Source organism: Megascapheus bottae, chromosome 16 (assembly GCF_031878675.1).
Source record: "Megascapheus bottae isolate mThoBot1 chromosome 16, mThoBot2.hap1, whole genome shotgun sequence".
NCBI classification, from domain to species: Eukaryota; Metazoa; Chordata; class Mammalia; order Rodentia; family Geomyidae; genus Megascapheus; species Megascapheus bottae.
The window spans coordinates 10,905,121-10,920,529 of NC_143524.1; the positions used below are offsets into that span (position 1 = coordinate 10,905,121).

The 15,409-nt window shown below is 36.3% G+C and overlaps 2 protein-coding genes and 1 pseudogene across 2 annotated transcripts; all 3 read left to right on the forward strand.

Annotated features, from left to right (window-relative positions):
* Positions 1–2,115: 2,115 nt before the first annotated feature.
* LOC150052772 (olfactory receptor 5D18-like) lies at positions 2,116–2,961 on the forward strand (annotated as a pseudogene).
* A 6,018-nt stretch (positions 2,962–8,979) lies between these two features.
* LOC150052773 (olfactory receptor 5W2-like) lies at positions 8,980–9,912 on the forward strand. The gene has a single exon (XM_090347674.1). The coding sequence runs from the start codon at positions 8,980–8,982 to the stop codon at positions 9,910–9,912; it is 933 nt and encodes a 310-aa protein (XP_090203800.1).
* Positions 9,913–14,085: 4,173 nt separating this feature from the next.
* LOC150052774 (olfactory receptor 5W2-like) lies at positions 14,086–15,021 on the forward strand. Its single transcript, XM_090347675.1, has one exon. It carries the CDS (start codon positions 14,089–14,091, stop codon positions 15,019–15,021), a length of 933 nt encoding a protein of 310 aa, XP_090203801.1. The 5' UTR covers positions 14,086–14,088.
* Positions 15,022–15,409: the final 388 nt, after the last annotated feature.

Below are 15,409 nucleotides of genomic sequence, written 5' to 3' on the forward strand. Positions count from 1 at the left end.
TTAATCATTGTATACTCAGCATCTCTTCAAGTCATATCATTGTAATGTTGCTTATTGATTTTTGGCAATATGACAAACTCAGGTATAGAATTTCATTTCAATTGGGGCATTTTTAATCTTCTTTTCTTCACAAAAATTGCCAATACATAAAATGTGTTTGCTTATGAAGTGCTGTGATGTTACAAGATCATTGGAAACTTGTCTCCTCTTCATTGTATGTCCTTATTAGACTGAATATGTTCAGACTCCTTGCATAGACCTTTTCCTTTTAAATAAAATGTAATAGCACCTTTTACAGTCACCCTACAGTGTAATTTTTGACCAGACTTTCTGACTTATCCAAGGAGCCATGCCTGTCCTGTCCTTTTCCCTAGACCTCCCTCCCAAATCTGTGATCAGCTCCATTCTACTCTCACTTGGGGACACCTTGCTATTGCTATTCACAATCTTCAATTCAAATGTTCGTCCGCAGATTTACAAAAGGCAGAAGACTTTCAATACTGAAATCATTGTTAATTTTTCTAGAATATAGAGTAAATGACAAAATAACAAAATAATTTTATGGTTAGTTTTCTTTTCCTTTGTCACAGAAAATCCTTAACAGTGCCATCTTGGGTGTTGAGTACCATATTGTTGCCTCCCAGTCTGTTTCCAATATGCTTTTGAAACTCAAATGTAGATCACTGACCAGACATTCCAGTTTTATTGTATGTTTATAGGTATGTAAACATACCTGTTCTGAGATACTGTCCTTTGTTTTTCATATTTCCTTACTAAATAGTATGGATGTGATCTAGCCACATCAAAAGCAAGGAGGTAAAGGCAGCTACTATGAAAATAGAAGAAATGACAGGTTCCCAAACACTGTCCATCTCCTGACTTAAGGACATGCACACAAGCACACAGGTAAGGAATTTTAAGTTATTCAATCTGGAACTAGGTTTAAGACCCACACTTCTGCATGTAACCATTTTTACATCATTGAAGAATTTTACACTATTGACTCATGCCCATGTAAGCTAAAAGTTTTGTTTATTTACTTTATTGTGGGTCATGGGGCTTGAACTCTGGGTGTGTGTGCTGTCCCTGAACTCTTCAGCTCAAGGTTACTGCCTTACCCTTGGGCCAAGCTTCACTTCCCATTTTCTAGAGGTTAATTGGAGATAAGAGTCTCAAGTTCTTTTATGCCCAGGCTAGCTTTGAAACTTGATCCTCAGATCTCAACCTCCTGAGTAGCTAGGATTGCAGAGATGAGCCACCACTCCTGGCTGAACGAAAAGTTTTATAGGGTAAAATTTTTTAGATCACATACTACATTTTTACATAAAACAATGTACCAAAATAATGTTTTATTTCATGCCTGGATATGTACAAAGCACATAAAGACAGTAATAATTCTCCAATACACTCAAATTCATAAATGAAACGATTAACATGCACACTGAAAATGACCTGTAGAAATACCTTCAATTAAAAAGGAAACGAATGATTTAGGAAATTCATGAGGTGACTTGTGCCCCAAAATCTCATATGCAATGAATATAATTGAAATGTCCATGATTTAATTAGAATTGTGTTCTAAGCTTTGTTTGAGAGAAAACATCTTAGTCTTTTCTCTCCACTCTAAAATCTAAATAAAACTTACATATTGATGCATATACTGAAACTCAAATATTTTGAGTTTTATAATATTCCATGCTAGTAATTAAAATTTTATTATTTGCTACCTTATATATTTTCATTGTGCTACATAGCAATGTTACATTACTGTGTTATATTTTATTTATTTTTAGGATGAATAATGACTATGCTGAAATTAGATTCAGATTCTGAGGTTCTTGATGCTCCAATGAATAACAAAATTTTAAACTGCATTAGTCATCATAAAACTAAAATTATAACAACAATATTTAAATATATATTTTTGCAAGAACATTTTTACAAAATTACACTTTTTATAAGGAAAAATAGGCATGGTTTGCTTTTAAAGTACCTGGAAGTTAAATTTTATTCTTACAGTGAAAGAGTAAGATATCAATGTTTGCTGTTCTTTTGTTATTCGTACAAAAGCAAATACTAATTTCTGACTTATTTCTGATTAAATAATATCCACAGATGAAAGACAGAGAGAGAAGAGCAGACAGCAACGTTTCCACAGTGGAAGAATTTGTCCTGCTGGGATTTTCTGACCTTCCAGACATCCAAGGGTTCCTATCTGGGATGTTTTCCATTATTTATATAATTATCCTTATTGGAAACAGTCTCATAATCATAATAACCATGGCTGACCCTACTCTGCAGAAACCCATGTATTTTTTCCTTGGAAATTTTTCCTTCCTGGAAATCTGTTATGTATCTGTCACTCTGCCTAGAATTCTTTTTAGCCTTTGGACTAGGGATAGGACCATGTCTGTGCCTGCCTGTGCCACTCAGCTGTGTTTCTTCCTGATCCTTGGGACCAATGAAAGTTTCCTCCTGGGGGGAGGCCTGCTCTTTGATTTTCTCATGCTCTGCTCTACAACTTTCTTTTCCTGATTTCAGCACATCGATCACTTTTTCTGTGAGTTCTCTTCACTGCTCTCCCTCTCCTGCTCTGATACCTCTGTCCATCAGTCACTACTTTTCACTTTAGCCACCTTTAATGCCGTCAGCACACTGTTCATCATTTTACTGTCTTACCTGTTTATTCTTGTCACCATCCTCAAGATGTGCTCTGCCAGTGGACATCACAAAGCCTTCTCCACCTGCGCTTCACACCTCACCGCCATCACCATCTTTTATGGTGCCATTCTGTTCCTGTACTGTGTGCCCAACTCCAAAAACTCCAATCTCACTGTAAAAGTGGCCTCTGTGTTTTACACAGTGGTGATTCCCATGTTGAACCCTCTGATCTACAGTCTCAGAAACAAGGACGTGAGGGTCACTCTGAAGAAAATTTTGGCTGTTAAAATATTTTCTTGATCATATGAGAGGTGTGTTTTCCCCAAAACATAATTAACACACTTCATAAAGTTTGGTATTAGAATAGGACTGGGTTGATTCCATATCTTGCCTCCGGTAAACAATGCTATGATGAATATGATTTTGCTAGTAGTCTTTATTATGGCCCTGTTTGTGTTCTATTAGATAAATGCCCAGAAGTAGAATTGCTGATGATAGAGAAGCTCTGTCTTGAGTCTTTTGAGGAGCCTCCATACTGCTTTCCAGATTAACTGAACAAGTTGACATTTCTACCAACCACCCCTCAGTGGACCAGTGGCTCAAGTAAGTATGGTATATACACACAATGGAATTCTATGCTTACATCAGAAAGACTATAGGTAAATGGAATGACTTGGAAAGAATTGTATCAAGTGAAGTAAGCCAGATCCAAAAAAAACATAGGTTTCTAGTAGTAATTTGACTGTGCCTATGAATCTACAAATAATCACACAAAAAATATACTTGAACATGATAAATTATACAGGACTCTACACATTCACACAGTAAAACAAAGGAAATAGTTCTTACGAGAGGATCATGAATCCTCAATTGTTACTATATTCATATAATCATACAATATGATGTCTATTGAAATTAACTGCAAGAAATGGAAATAAGAGATTTTTTTGTCATTTGCTTTTAGTTTTGTTCTTCTTTCTCACTGTTTCTTTTTTCAAAACTAGGACTTTTATCAATTTTTACATCATATTTCAAATGACATATTTAACAAACAAGTATTCAAGAAGGAAATCTCTATACACAATCACTGGCACTTAGATTTCAGAACACAATTAAAATTAGGCTGAGGATTTGTATGTCATAGATACCTATTCATCTATATAATAAAACATTATATCTATAGAATCATAAATTTTATGTCTATGTAGTTGTGTTTATACTTCCTATACCATGTCCATAGCATTGGGTATGCAACTATTGAGCCCTCGCTCTTGTACTGTTTGGATCTAATATTAAGGATACCATACGCCTTTTGTTCCTTTGGTCTTAACTCATCTCACTCAACTTGATTCACTCTAGATTCATCCACTTGCCTGCAAATACCATTATTTTATCTTGTCTATTAGCTATGTAAAATTACATTGTGTGTGTGTGTGTGTGTGTGTGTGTGTATGTGTGTGTATGTATATATATATGTATATCACATTTTCTGTATCCATTCATCTACAGTAGGGCATCTGGTTTGTTTCCATCGCTTGGCTATTGTGAATAGTGCACTGTTTCTTTATTCTGTACTTTCTGACTTGTATGTAAATTTATCTGTTTCAGGAGGGTAAGGGGAAGCACAGAAATGGTGGGGCAAAAGGTGAACAAATGTAGCAGTTTTACTTACTAGATATAATGTTGAAATGAACCATACATCTTGTTGGGAGAGGGTCAGGCAGTAAAACCTAGAAGCCAGTGAAGGAAGGGTGATATTATTCAAAAAATAATGTACTTATGATCTGACTTATCTAACTGTAGCCCCTCTGTAAATCACCTTTATCAAAGCAATGAAAATAAAATAACGGAACTAATGTTTGAAAATGAAACACTATTGGATAGTTTTCAACATGTATAAACCTTGATTTTGTTTTACTTAAAGAAATTTTTAACAATATGTGTATGCCCATCCTGGCTCATATTTGGGTCCTGGACTCTGTCCTGAGATTTTTGTGCTTCAAGGATAGCATATGAGCTATAGCTCTAGGTTAGGCTTATTGGTGGACAGTTGAGCATAAGAATTTCACTGACTTTCCAGCTTGGGCTGGCTTCAAACCACTATCCCAGGCACCAGCCACAGGCTTGAATCAAGGGCATTTGGCTTTGAAGGCTTTTATTATAAAAGTCTTACGTTTCTATTACTTCATCTATAAAATTGAGATGAATGTACATTTTTAAGTGCGTGTTTAGCAAATATTCATTTGTCCTAATTTGTTTTATCATCTTTGCTTACCCTTTTATTTTATATAATTAAAGTACTACAAGTCTGGTGCTGGGAGTTTGGCCTAGTGGTCGAGTGCTTGCCTAGCATGCACAAAGACCCAGGTTCAATTCTTTGGTACCATATAAGAAGAGAAAAGGCGGAAGTGGTGCTGTGGCTCAAGTGTTAGAGATCTGGCCTTGAGAAAGCCCAAGAACAGTGCTCAGGCCCTGAGCTCAAGGCCCAGTACTGGCAAAAAAAATACTACAGGTCTTTGATTTCCTTAGTTTAAAAGGCACTGGGAGCCAGGTGTAAAGAAGTCTTTTAGCATATTTAAGACTCTGAATTCAGTTACTGATACTGAAAAATTGGGCAACAACTTCTCCTGACTCTTATTGTTTTAGTAAAGTCAGTAAAATCATTCTTTGAATATTATATTATTGTTATTACTTTCTTTTTATGGGTCATGGGGCTTGAACTAGGCCTGAGCGCTGTCCTGAGCTTTTCAGCTCAAAGCTACCATCCTACCACTGGGCCTAGGCATTGACACTGAGCTCTTTAGCTCAAGGCTACTGCTCTACCCTTGAGCCAAGCCCCACTTCCAGTTTTCTACAGCTTAATTGGAGATAAGAGTGTCAGGTCTTTTTGTGCCTACGTTGGTTTTGAACCTTGATCCTCAGATCTCAGCCTCCTGAGTAGCTAGGATTACAGGTGTGATGCACTGCACCTGGCAATTAGTATATTATTTTGGTTATTAATCACTAATCAATTATGTCTAGAGAGGTCTAATTTATTACCCCTATCCAGAGTCCCACTGAGTATTCTGTGCTTCATTTGAGTCTGTGAGAGAGATAAATGAAAGGGAGAGAGAGAAAGAGATCAAAAGAATGTGTGTGTTTGTGTGTGTGTGTGTGTGTGTGTGTGTGTGTGTGTGTTTCTAGAGGTTTTCTCTACACAGATACTTCATATCATTTCAAATAGGCTGACAATATTATATGTATTCATTTATGTATAAGTCTATAAAACTTATTTGATAGATTTTGACTACCTTTGGTAATTTTCCTCCAAACACAGATCATTGGCACAATTTCTGCATTATGTGAGTCTGTGTGTGGTTAGATTAAGAAGCCCCACACAGCTGTTCCCTGTGATCTGCAAGGAAATCCTACTTCTCCCTTAAATATTGCACTTATTAATATAGATATAATAAACCCAATGTAAGTGGAATATGTGTTGCTTAAGATATCTTGCTTGAGCTTTACTAGATGGAAGTTAAGGAGGGAGGAGTAGCCATGAGGTATTAAGGTCCCATGGGTAAATGAAGATTGGACAGTTTATGAGCTGGTGGTTCCAGGAAAGGCACAGGGAAGCCAGTGTGCAGGGTCCTTTGGACAAGTCACAGGTGTTCCAGGCCTTCAGAGGTAATTGCCAGGGGACCCTGCTCATGCAATGGCTGTAATCACGAATGGTCTTGACCATGAGCCCAGCAGTTCTTTTAACAATGGCCTTCCTTGTGATGTCCATGTGCTTGAGAGCAGCAGAAGTTGAAACTTTCTTAATAAACGCTCAGAAGCATAGTAAAAGGTTGGATAATTAGGATTGCACTAAACTTCAAAGTTGCTGCATGGCAAAGGACATGGCTAGCAAGATAAATTGGAAGCCCACAGATTGGGAGAGGATCATATATAAGGGCCTCATATCTAAAACATTCTTAGAGCTCAAAGAATTATATCCCCTAAAACAAATCCTCAAGCCAAAAACCACTCCATCAACAACTGGGTTAAAGATTTAAAATGATACTTCTATAAAGAGGAAGTAAAAATGGCTGGAAATGCTCACCAATTCGGCCATAAAAGAAATTCAAATCAAATCACCATTGAAATTACACCTCTCCCCAGTTAGAATGGCCATTAAGAAGAAAACTAATGGTAACACCTGCTAGTGGGGATGTGGACAAAGGGAACATTATTATACTGTTGGTAAGAATGCAAACTGATTCAACTACTCTAGAAATCATTATGGAGGGTCTTCAAAAGCTCCCTACTACCCAGAAATTCCACTCCTGTGAATTTGTCCAATGGATAAAAAAAAAAGTCACACTACAGTCACCAGCACAACCATGTTCACTGCAGTATTAATTACCATAGCTAAAATATGGACTCATTCCAGATCCCTTCAGTAGATGGATGGATCAAGAAAATCAAGAAAATGTGATGTATAGATAGATAGATAGATACACACACACACACACACACACACACACACACACACACATTCACAATGGAATCCTATGCTTCCATCAGAAAGAATGACATTGCCACATTTGTGAGGAAATGAAAATTGTAAAAAAAAAAAATCATATCAAATGAAGTAAGCCAGATCCAAAGAAACATAGGGTCCATGTTTCCCTCATTTTTTTGTTCGTTTTGTTGTTGTTTTTTTTTTTTTCTGCCAGTCCTGGGCTTAAGTTCAGGGCCTGAGGACTGTCCTTGACTTTCTCAAGGCTAGAACTCTACCATTTGAGCCTCAGCATCACTTCTGGCTTTTTTCTTTGTATGTAGTACCAAGGAATCAAACCCAGGTCTTCGTGCATGCTAGGCAAGCACTCTACCACTACCTCAAACTCCCAGCTAGAAATGATTACTTTTGAAGTATGAGTGCCATAGTGTCTAAGAAATGTCAAAAATTATTGAAAGTTAGTTTTTTAAAAAAAACTGATGAAGAATAGATACAGTATGGAAGGAATTGAACAGTACAAAGGAGATCGGAATACTTAAATCAGAAGGCTTATTTAAGATCAATAAGTTTACATGTCAGTTGGGAGTGATGAAACAAATAAAATCTTTTTTTTTTTTTTTTGCCAGTCCTGGGCTTGAGCTCAGGGCCTGAGCACTGTCCTTGGACTTTCTCAAGGCTAGAGCTCTACCACTTGAGCCTCAGCACCACTTCCAGCTTTTTTCTATGTATGTGGTACCGAGGAATCGAACCCGGGTCTTCATGTATGCTAGGCAAGCACTTTAACCACTAGGCCAAACTCCCGGCCCACAAATAAAATCTTATATGTGCAAATATTCTACATATTTCACTAATCTGTCGTTCTCTTTGTGATACAGATCCATTTTGTGACTATATCCTAGGTTTTATGTCCTATGTTTCTTAGGATGTTCTGAGGGGAATATAACAGTCAACAAAGTAAGTAATCACCTCTTTGCATAACAAAGCCTCAGAGAAATCTATGCAGAGAATTAAGTCCCAAATGCTACTTAGTATGAGGCAATACCATCTGCCTAGCATTCAGTTATCAAAGAACTGCTCATCTTGGTAAGTTCTAGAGCTTAAAATTAAATGTGGATCTCATGCGTTTTTGAAGCACATGAAGGTTCTGTGTACACTGTGAGGAATTTCAAAGTCTAATGATGAGTGTCTGATGATTTAATTGCAGAACTGGAAGATTTCCATTTCAGAACTGAAAGGCAGTAAGTGAACTGATTTGCATTAAAAAGTGTTAAAATTTGCTTAAAGATGATGAGGAGAAGATTAAAAAAAGGAATTATGGGGGTGGGGAGGAAATTTGATAAAATATGTTATAGGAATGTACATACGATTCAATACATATGATTTTCTATATTTCAATAAATAACATACATAAATGATAGTACATTACATACACATATACTCAAACAAAGAAACCAGAATATTACTGAGTATTAATTGTCTCTTCTTCTGTTATGGGAAACATAACTATGTGCAAGAAGTAATGTACTCACTACCTTCCAAATGTAGCTTTAACTCCTCTATACATCACACTGACAATTAAAATTAAAGAATCTTTGCTGATAATTATGTCTGACACACACATGTATCACTTAAAATCTTATGTACCATCTGAGCTTTTGCTTTGTCTTGTTATGCTCAAGAGAATACCGTGACTGAAGAGGAACAGAAAATTGTATATTGCTCTGAGGAGGGAAAGAAAATTAGAGAAATACATTACATTTTGCTTCACAGATTTTTTTATTGATGTGCACAATTACCTATGAACATACCTTATTTCAGTTGTGACACAATAGAGAAGAATGGACCAAGGAAATTGCTCTTCCTTAAATAAATTCATTTTATTGGGAATTACTAACAACAATGACATCAAAGTGATGCTTTTCACCATGTTTCTACTGGTCTATCTCATTAATCTTCTGGCAAATCTTGGAATGATCCTTTTAATAAATGTGGACAACCGGCTGCATACACCGATGTACTTCTTCCTCAGCCACCTCTCTTTCTGTGACCTCTGCTACTCCACAGCAATTGGGCCCAAGATGCTTGTTGACTTAACAGCTAAAAGAACACCGATACCTTTCTTTGGCTGTGCTCTGCAATTTTTAGTCTTCTGCATCTTTGCAGATGCTGAATGTCTACTGTTGGCTGTGATGGCCTTTGACCGGTACAAGGCCATCAGCAACCCCCTGCTCTATGCTGTGGACATGTCTAGTAAAATTTGCACCCTGCTTGTGGCTGGAGTTTATTTGGTGGGTTTGACAGATTCATTGATCCACACCACATTGACATTCAAATTATGTTTCTGTGGATCTAATGAAATTAACCATTTCTTCTGTGATATGCCTCCCCTTTTTCTCCTTTCCTGTTCAGACATACAAATGAATGAACTGGTTTTATTCACGATTTTTGGTTTCATTGAACTGAGCACCATCTCAGGAGTCCTCATCTCTTACTGCTACATCATCTCATCCGTCTTGAAGATCCGATCCACTGAGGGCAGGTTCAAAGCTTTCTCCACCTGCACCTCACACTTGACGGCAGTGGCCATTTTCCAGGGAACCATGCTCTTCATGTATTTCCGGCCGAGTTCTTCCTACTCCCTAGATCAAGACAAGATGACCTCCCTGTTTTACACCCTTGTGATTCCCATGCTGAACCCTCTGATTTATAGCCTAAGGAACAAAGATGTGAAAGAGGCCCTAGAAAAACTAAAAAATAAAATTTGCTGTTAAATAATTGTATTAAATATGGACAGGAATACATTGTTCTAGCGCTGTTTTTTGGTAAAATTGCATGGAATGATATATGAGAAATATGGTTGCACCTCATAGCTTGGTTTAATAAAATGTGCATTTGTACTAGATGAACTGTAAGAAAATATTTCAGATCCTCAAACATGTTATATCATATTATTTAATTACTGTGGTTATTCCTTCAGTGTGAACTTTTCTCTGATCTAATTGTACCAATAGTTCATTTATTCATATTTTTCATTTAATTTCATTTATCACAAAATTTAGTGTTTTCAAATACTTTTGCCCCATATTTTATCAAAAATAAAGTGATTTATTTCCTACTGAAATTTGTTTTAGGTAAAATAATAGGCTTCAAGTGACTACTTATAAATAATTCAAATGAGCCTCAAAACATGGTCAAAATGAAAAAGACTGTAGACTATATACCAAGCATAACATCCAACATGTGCACCAAAGAAAAGCTTTATTGAGTACAGTCTAGATTCTCATAAGCAAAAGATGTATGTTTGAGAAAGGAATAGGATTTTAGGCAGGTGACTGGCAATTAGAAAATGCTTGCAGTAGAGAGATGTGCATATTGATAAGCAACTCAGGTTAAATATTTTTTTTAATTTATTTTTTATTGTATTTAATAAAAGGGTTATATGATATTTGCCAGATAGAAGGTGCATTAATTCACATACATTGATACCCTTCTTGGTTCCATTACCCTACCTCCCACCCCGCTCTTGGTCCCCCCCCCCTTCCCTGTCCAATTTCAAGTAACCAAATACAAATGTATCCAATATATCAGATAACAAAGTGAGATATTGTGTCAATATGATATAACAAAGGAACAGCAAAAGAGATGTGTTGGAGACTGAAGTCATGAAATAGAGCAGTTCAACATCCTGTAGCCTTGAGCAATAACTCAGTCCTGAGTAAACAGCACCTGGCAGAGACCATTACTCAAAGGATTTCCTGGAAGGGCCACAAGATGCGCTTTCGAGATTAGCACAACGGTCAAAAGGGCAGTGTAACCCGACCCTGGACCCTTCCACCCTGCCCCTTCCTCCTATTTCAGGGTATATAAACCCTGCTCTGCTTTCAATAAATGAGACCTTGACGCGACTCAGATTGTCTCTGTCTTTCTTTATGCGCCTGGTCTCCTTCCTCTCTTTCCCCCATTGGTTTTCTTCTCTTAGGAGGTGCCTCCTCGGGTCTGATGAATAGCTGAACCCGCGGGTCGGGGGAGAGATGAGATAACATAGCACCTAGAAGTCCCTCAGTTGATGAATGGATCCACAAGATGTGGTATTTGTACACAATGGAATTCTATGCTGCTGTCAGAAAAAACGACATCGTCCCATTTGTTAGGAAATGGAAAGACTTAGAAAAAATCATATTAAGTGAAGTAAACCAGACTCAAAGGAACTTAGGCTCAATGGTTTCCCTCATTCATCATAACCTGGAGAAACCTTGGGGTCTACTAGCAGAGATTTGCAATAGAGCAAAAACTTGATACATAAGGCCATTTAGTATGAAGCTAATTGAATGGACCTCTAGGATATTGAAACAACTCAGGTTAAATCTAAAGAACAATTTCACAGATTGTAACAAAGTACTTCCGTGTGATGAAATGCTTGAACACTACTTCCAGGTCATTTCCTTTTTCTCTCTCCTAAAGATCAGCTCTGGTGAAATAGTCTTGCCATTGTTCAGTCACTCCATTAAATCATTATTTAAAGATATCCTTGTGTCCACATTGTGGAGACCATTTCAATTATCATCATTTTATATGCTAATACATACACTGAGCTCTTGTGAACCTCTGCTAGGACTAAGGTAGGCATACAAAGCTATGAAATTATTGCAAGTGATCGAAACCATGAGTCTATGCTTCTTTGGGATTGGCTTACTTCACTTAATATGATCTTTTACAAGTGTTTCCATTTCTTACGAATGGGGTGATATTATTCTCCCAGATGGAAGCATATGATTCTATTGTGTATATATATATATACATATATATATATATGATGCTAATTGAAATGATCTACACTATATAAACATGAGGATTATTTACGGTTGTTGTTATGTGTGTGTATGTTTGTACTGTTAGTTTTTTCTTTCGTTTTTTCCTTTCATTCTCCTCTAGTTTATTTCTGTTGGTCTAGTTTATTTCTGTGTTTTATATAAGTTTAAGCTGATTCAGGGAAGGAAAGGGGAATCAAAGAAAAGAGTGAAATAATGAGACCACCATACCCACTATGTTGGAAATGAACTTTACAATTTGTATGGGAGGAGGAAGGGGAGGGAAAGTGGGAGAAAATGGAAGGAAGGGGTAACACTATGTGAAAAGAATGTACTCACTATCTTATTTATGTAACAGTAACTCCACTGTACATCACCTTAAAAAGGAAAATAAAGTAATACATTAAGTTATCCTGTTGTTTTGCATCATCTCCAATAACCACTCTACGAACACGGGCTCTAAGTTTTTATTACAGAATCTTTGTATGACTTTCACGCAGCAACATTCTACCTCTAAGAATTATGAATTTACTGTCCGAAAACTTCTCACAGTATTTAGATAAACATGAGATACACGAGTTTACATCATAGTCATACAAAGGATTACACCATATTTATGATCTTGTTGATCTAACAACAGTATCAATGTTGCAAGTAAGTATCAGAAGGATACAGAATTCAAATTTCAGCCTTTGCTGAAATTGCAGCAGTATTCTCCAAGGAAAAGTCTACCCAGAAACCTAATTAGTCATAGTTGAATAACACAAAACTGTTAAGGAAGAGGTTCCAGGGATGTAAATCCCAAGAGTTACCAGAAGAAAATAAAATATAATATCCATGTTGTTCAGAGACCATGAATAAAACCAGAAAGACCTTCTCATCACAGGTAGGTTTCTGAAGCCCATGATTAAATGGGCATGGAAAATAAAATTGTACCTTTATTTGAATAATGAGACATGAGATTAAGTAATGAGTAAATTCATTATTTTGAACCTACATAAGAAATTTAAAAGTCTGCAGTCTAATAGTCAGTGATATTTTCTTGTCAAACTTCCGTGAGATTAACTAACAGTTTTATTCTTGGTCAAGATGAATTACCTTCAGATTTTAATGAGTATTTATAAATAAATCATTTCTGTTTAAAATCACTCTGCAAATGATACTGGAAATATAGATTTAAATGTGTTTTATTTGCATTTAAATCAGTATAGTTAACAAAATATAAATAAATAACAATATATTCAAATTCTAGTTCACATAAGTCATATTCTGGAAAAATGACAAAGAGCTGATTGCCTCCTAATTTTAATAAAACAAATGAGCAAAAATCTATACTGCCCTAGATGTGCACAGAAACAATAGAAACATATGCATATATTTCTCCTAAATAGCTGTAGGTTGGTACCTTAGCTTAATATAAAAGTCAACGAAAAAGCCCTGTCAAGAATAATCGTCATAGCCTAGTCTTTCTCTATGAAATTGGTTTGATTTTTTAAAGAAATTTTTGCATTGGAAATGGATGAGTTATAAAAGCAGGCTGTAAAAGTACTATAAAACAAGCAACAGGAAATGTTATAATAAATCAATACATATTGTTTTATTCAATAAATTTCAAACACTGAAAACAATACTAGAATAATTTTCTTTATTACAAATTATATGCAATATTATCCCCACTGTTAAAACTCATGATATAACTTGATCAGTGTAATAACTGTTTTGTTGGTCCAATTTGCTCAAGTTTAAGCATTACAGCTTATGGCTTTTCACTTTAACTTTGGAATTTCTGTCACAATGTTGTGAGTCTCATCAGAGGTCTATTTTACTCAAAGGCAAGTCATTTCAGAAATACATATATATATAAAACAAATGTACATGTGCATATTTATACATGCACATCTATGTGTAAAATTATAAAAAATAGTTTGATCAAAGTACATTAGTCATTTGGTTTTAAATTTTAACCACATAATTAAAATACTACTTTAGAAGTGACATAGCCTTGGGCTGTTTTCTAAGTGAATAAAACAGTGTTCACATTTTATATCATATGAACAAGTTTAAATAGAGAAAACCATCAATACTCAATCTATCACTTTCCTGATCCTTTAAGACCGAGTTTGAAAAGCACAAAGAGGAATGGACATTGGAAATTGCTCTACAATAACTGAATTCCTTCTCTTGGGAATTACCAATAACCCTGCAATGAACAAGGCTCTATTTGCTATATTTCTCCTTGTGTATCTCATCAGTCTCATTGCAAACTTTGGAATGATCACCTTAATTAGAATGGATCCCCAGCTTCACACACCTATGTACATTTTCCTCAGCCACCTCTCTTTCTCTGATCTCTGCTATTCCACTGCGGTGGGGCCCAAGATGCTGCTGGATCTTCTCAGCAAGGAGAAGTCAATTCCCTTTGCTGGCTGTGCTCTGCAGTTCCTCACCTTCTGCATCTTCACGGATGCGGAGTGCATGCTGCTGGCAGTGATGGCCTTTGACAGGTACAAGGCCATCAGCAAGCCCCTGCTCTATGCTGTGGACATGTCCAGCAAGATGCGATCCCGACTCTTGGCTGCCGTTTACCTGGTGGGAATAACAGATGCACTGGTGCATACTTCATTGACCTTCCGCCTGTGTTTCTGCGGGTCCAATGAGATCAATCACTTCTTCTGCGATGTGCTTCCTCTGCTGCTGATCTCTTGTTCTGACACAAGGGTCAATGAATTAGCAATCTTCACCATTTTTGGTTTTATTGAACTGAGCACCATCTCAGGGGTCCTCGTCTCTTACTGCTACATCATCTTATCAGTCTTGAAGATCCGCTCTGTTGAGGGCAGGTTCAAAGCTTTCTCCACCTGCACCTCACACTTAACGGCAGTGGCCATTTTCCAGGGAACCATGCTCTTCATGTATTTCCGGCCAAGTTCTTCCTACTCCCTAGATCAAGACAAGATGACCTCACTGTTTTACACCCTTGTGATTCCCATGCTGAACCCTCTAATTTATAGCCTAAGGAACAAGGATGTGAAAGAAGCCCTAGGAAAAGTAAAAAACAAAATGTGCTTTTAAATCATTGTGTTTTGTGTACTGGTACCCATTCTTCCTGAACGTTCTATTTATTTAAAAAGTATTTTGCACAACATGTAAGATGTACAGTTGAATCTCATTGTTTGATTTAATAAAATGTGTATTTTACTACTTAAATTGTAAGAAAATATTGACATTCTTCAAACCTGTCATGTCCTATTATGTTTTTTGAATATCTATTATTCTTTATATTCAATATAAGGACTATTATCATTCCTTATATCCTTGTATATTCAATATGCAAAATTTCCCAGTGTAATTGGCCCAAATTTGACTAATTCTTTCATTTAATTTCAATCATAATAACAGTTAGTGAATATTTTCAGACTCATTTGCCTAATAATATTCCAGGACAAATTCAGTGATTTAA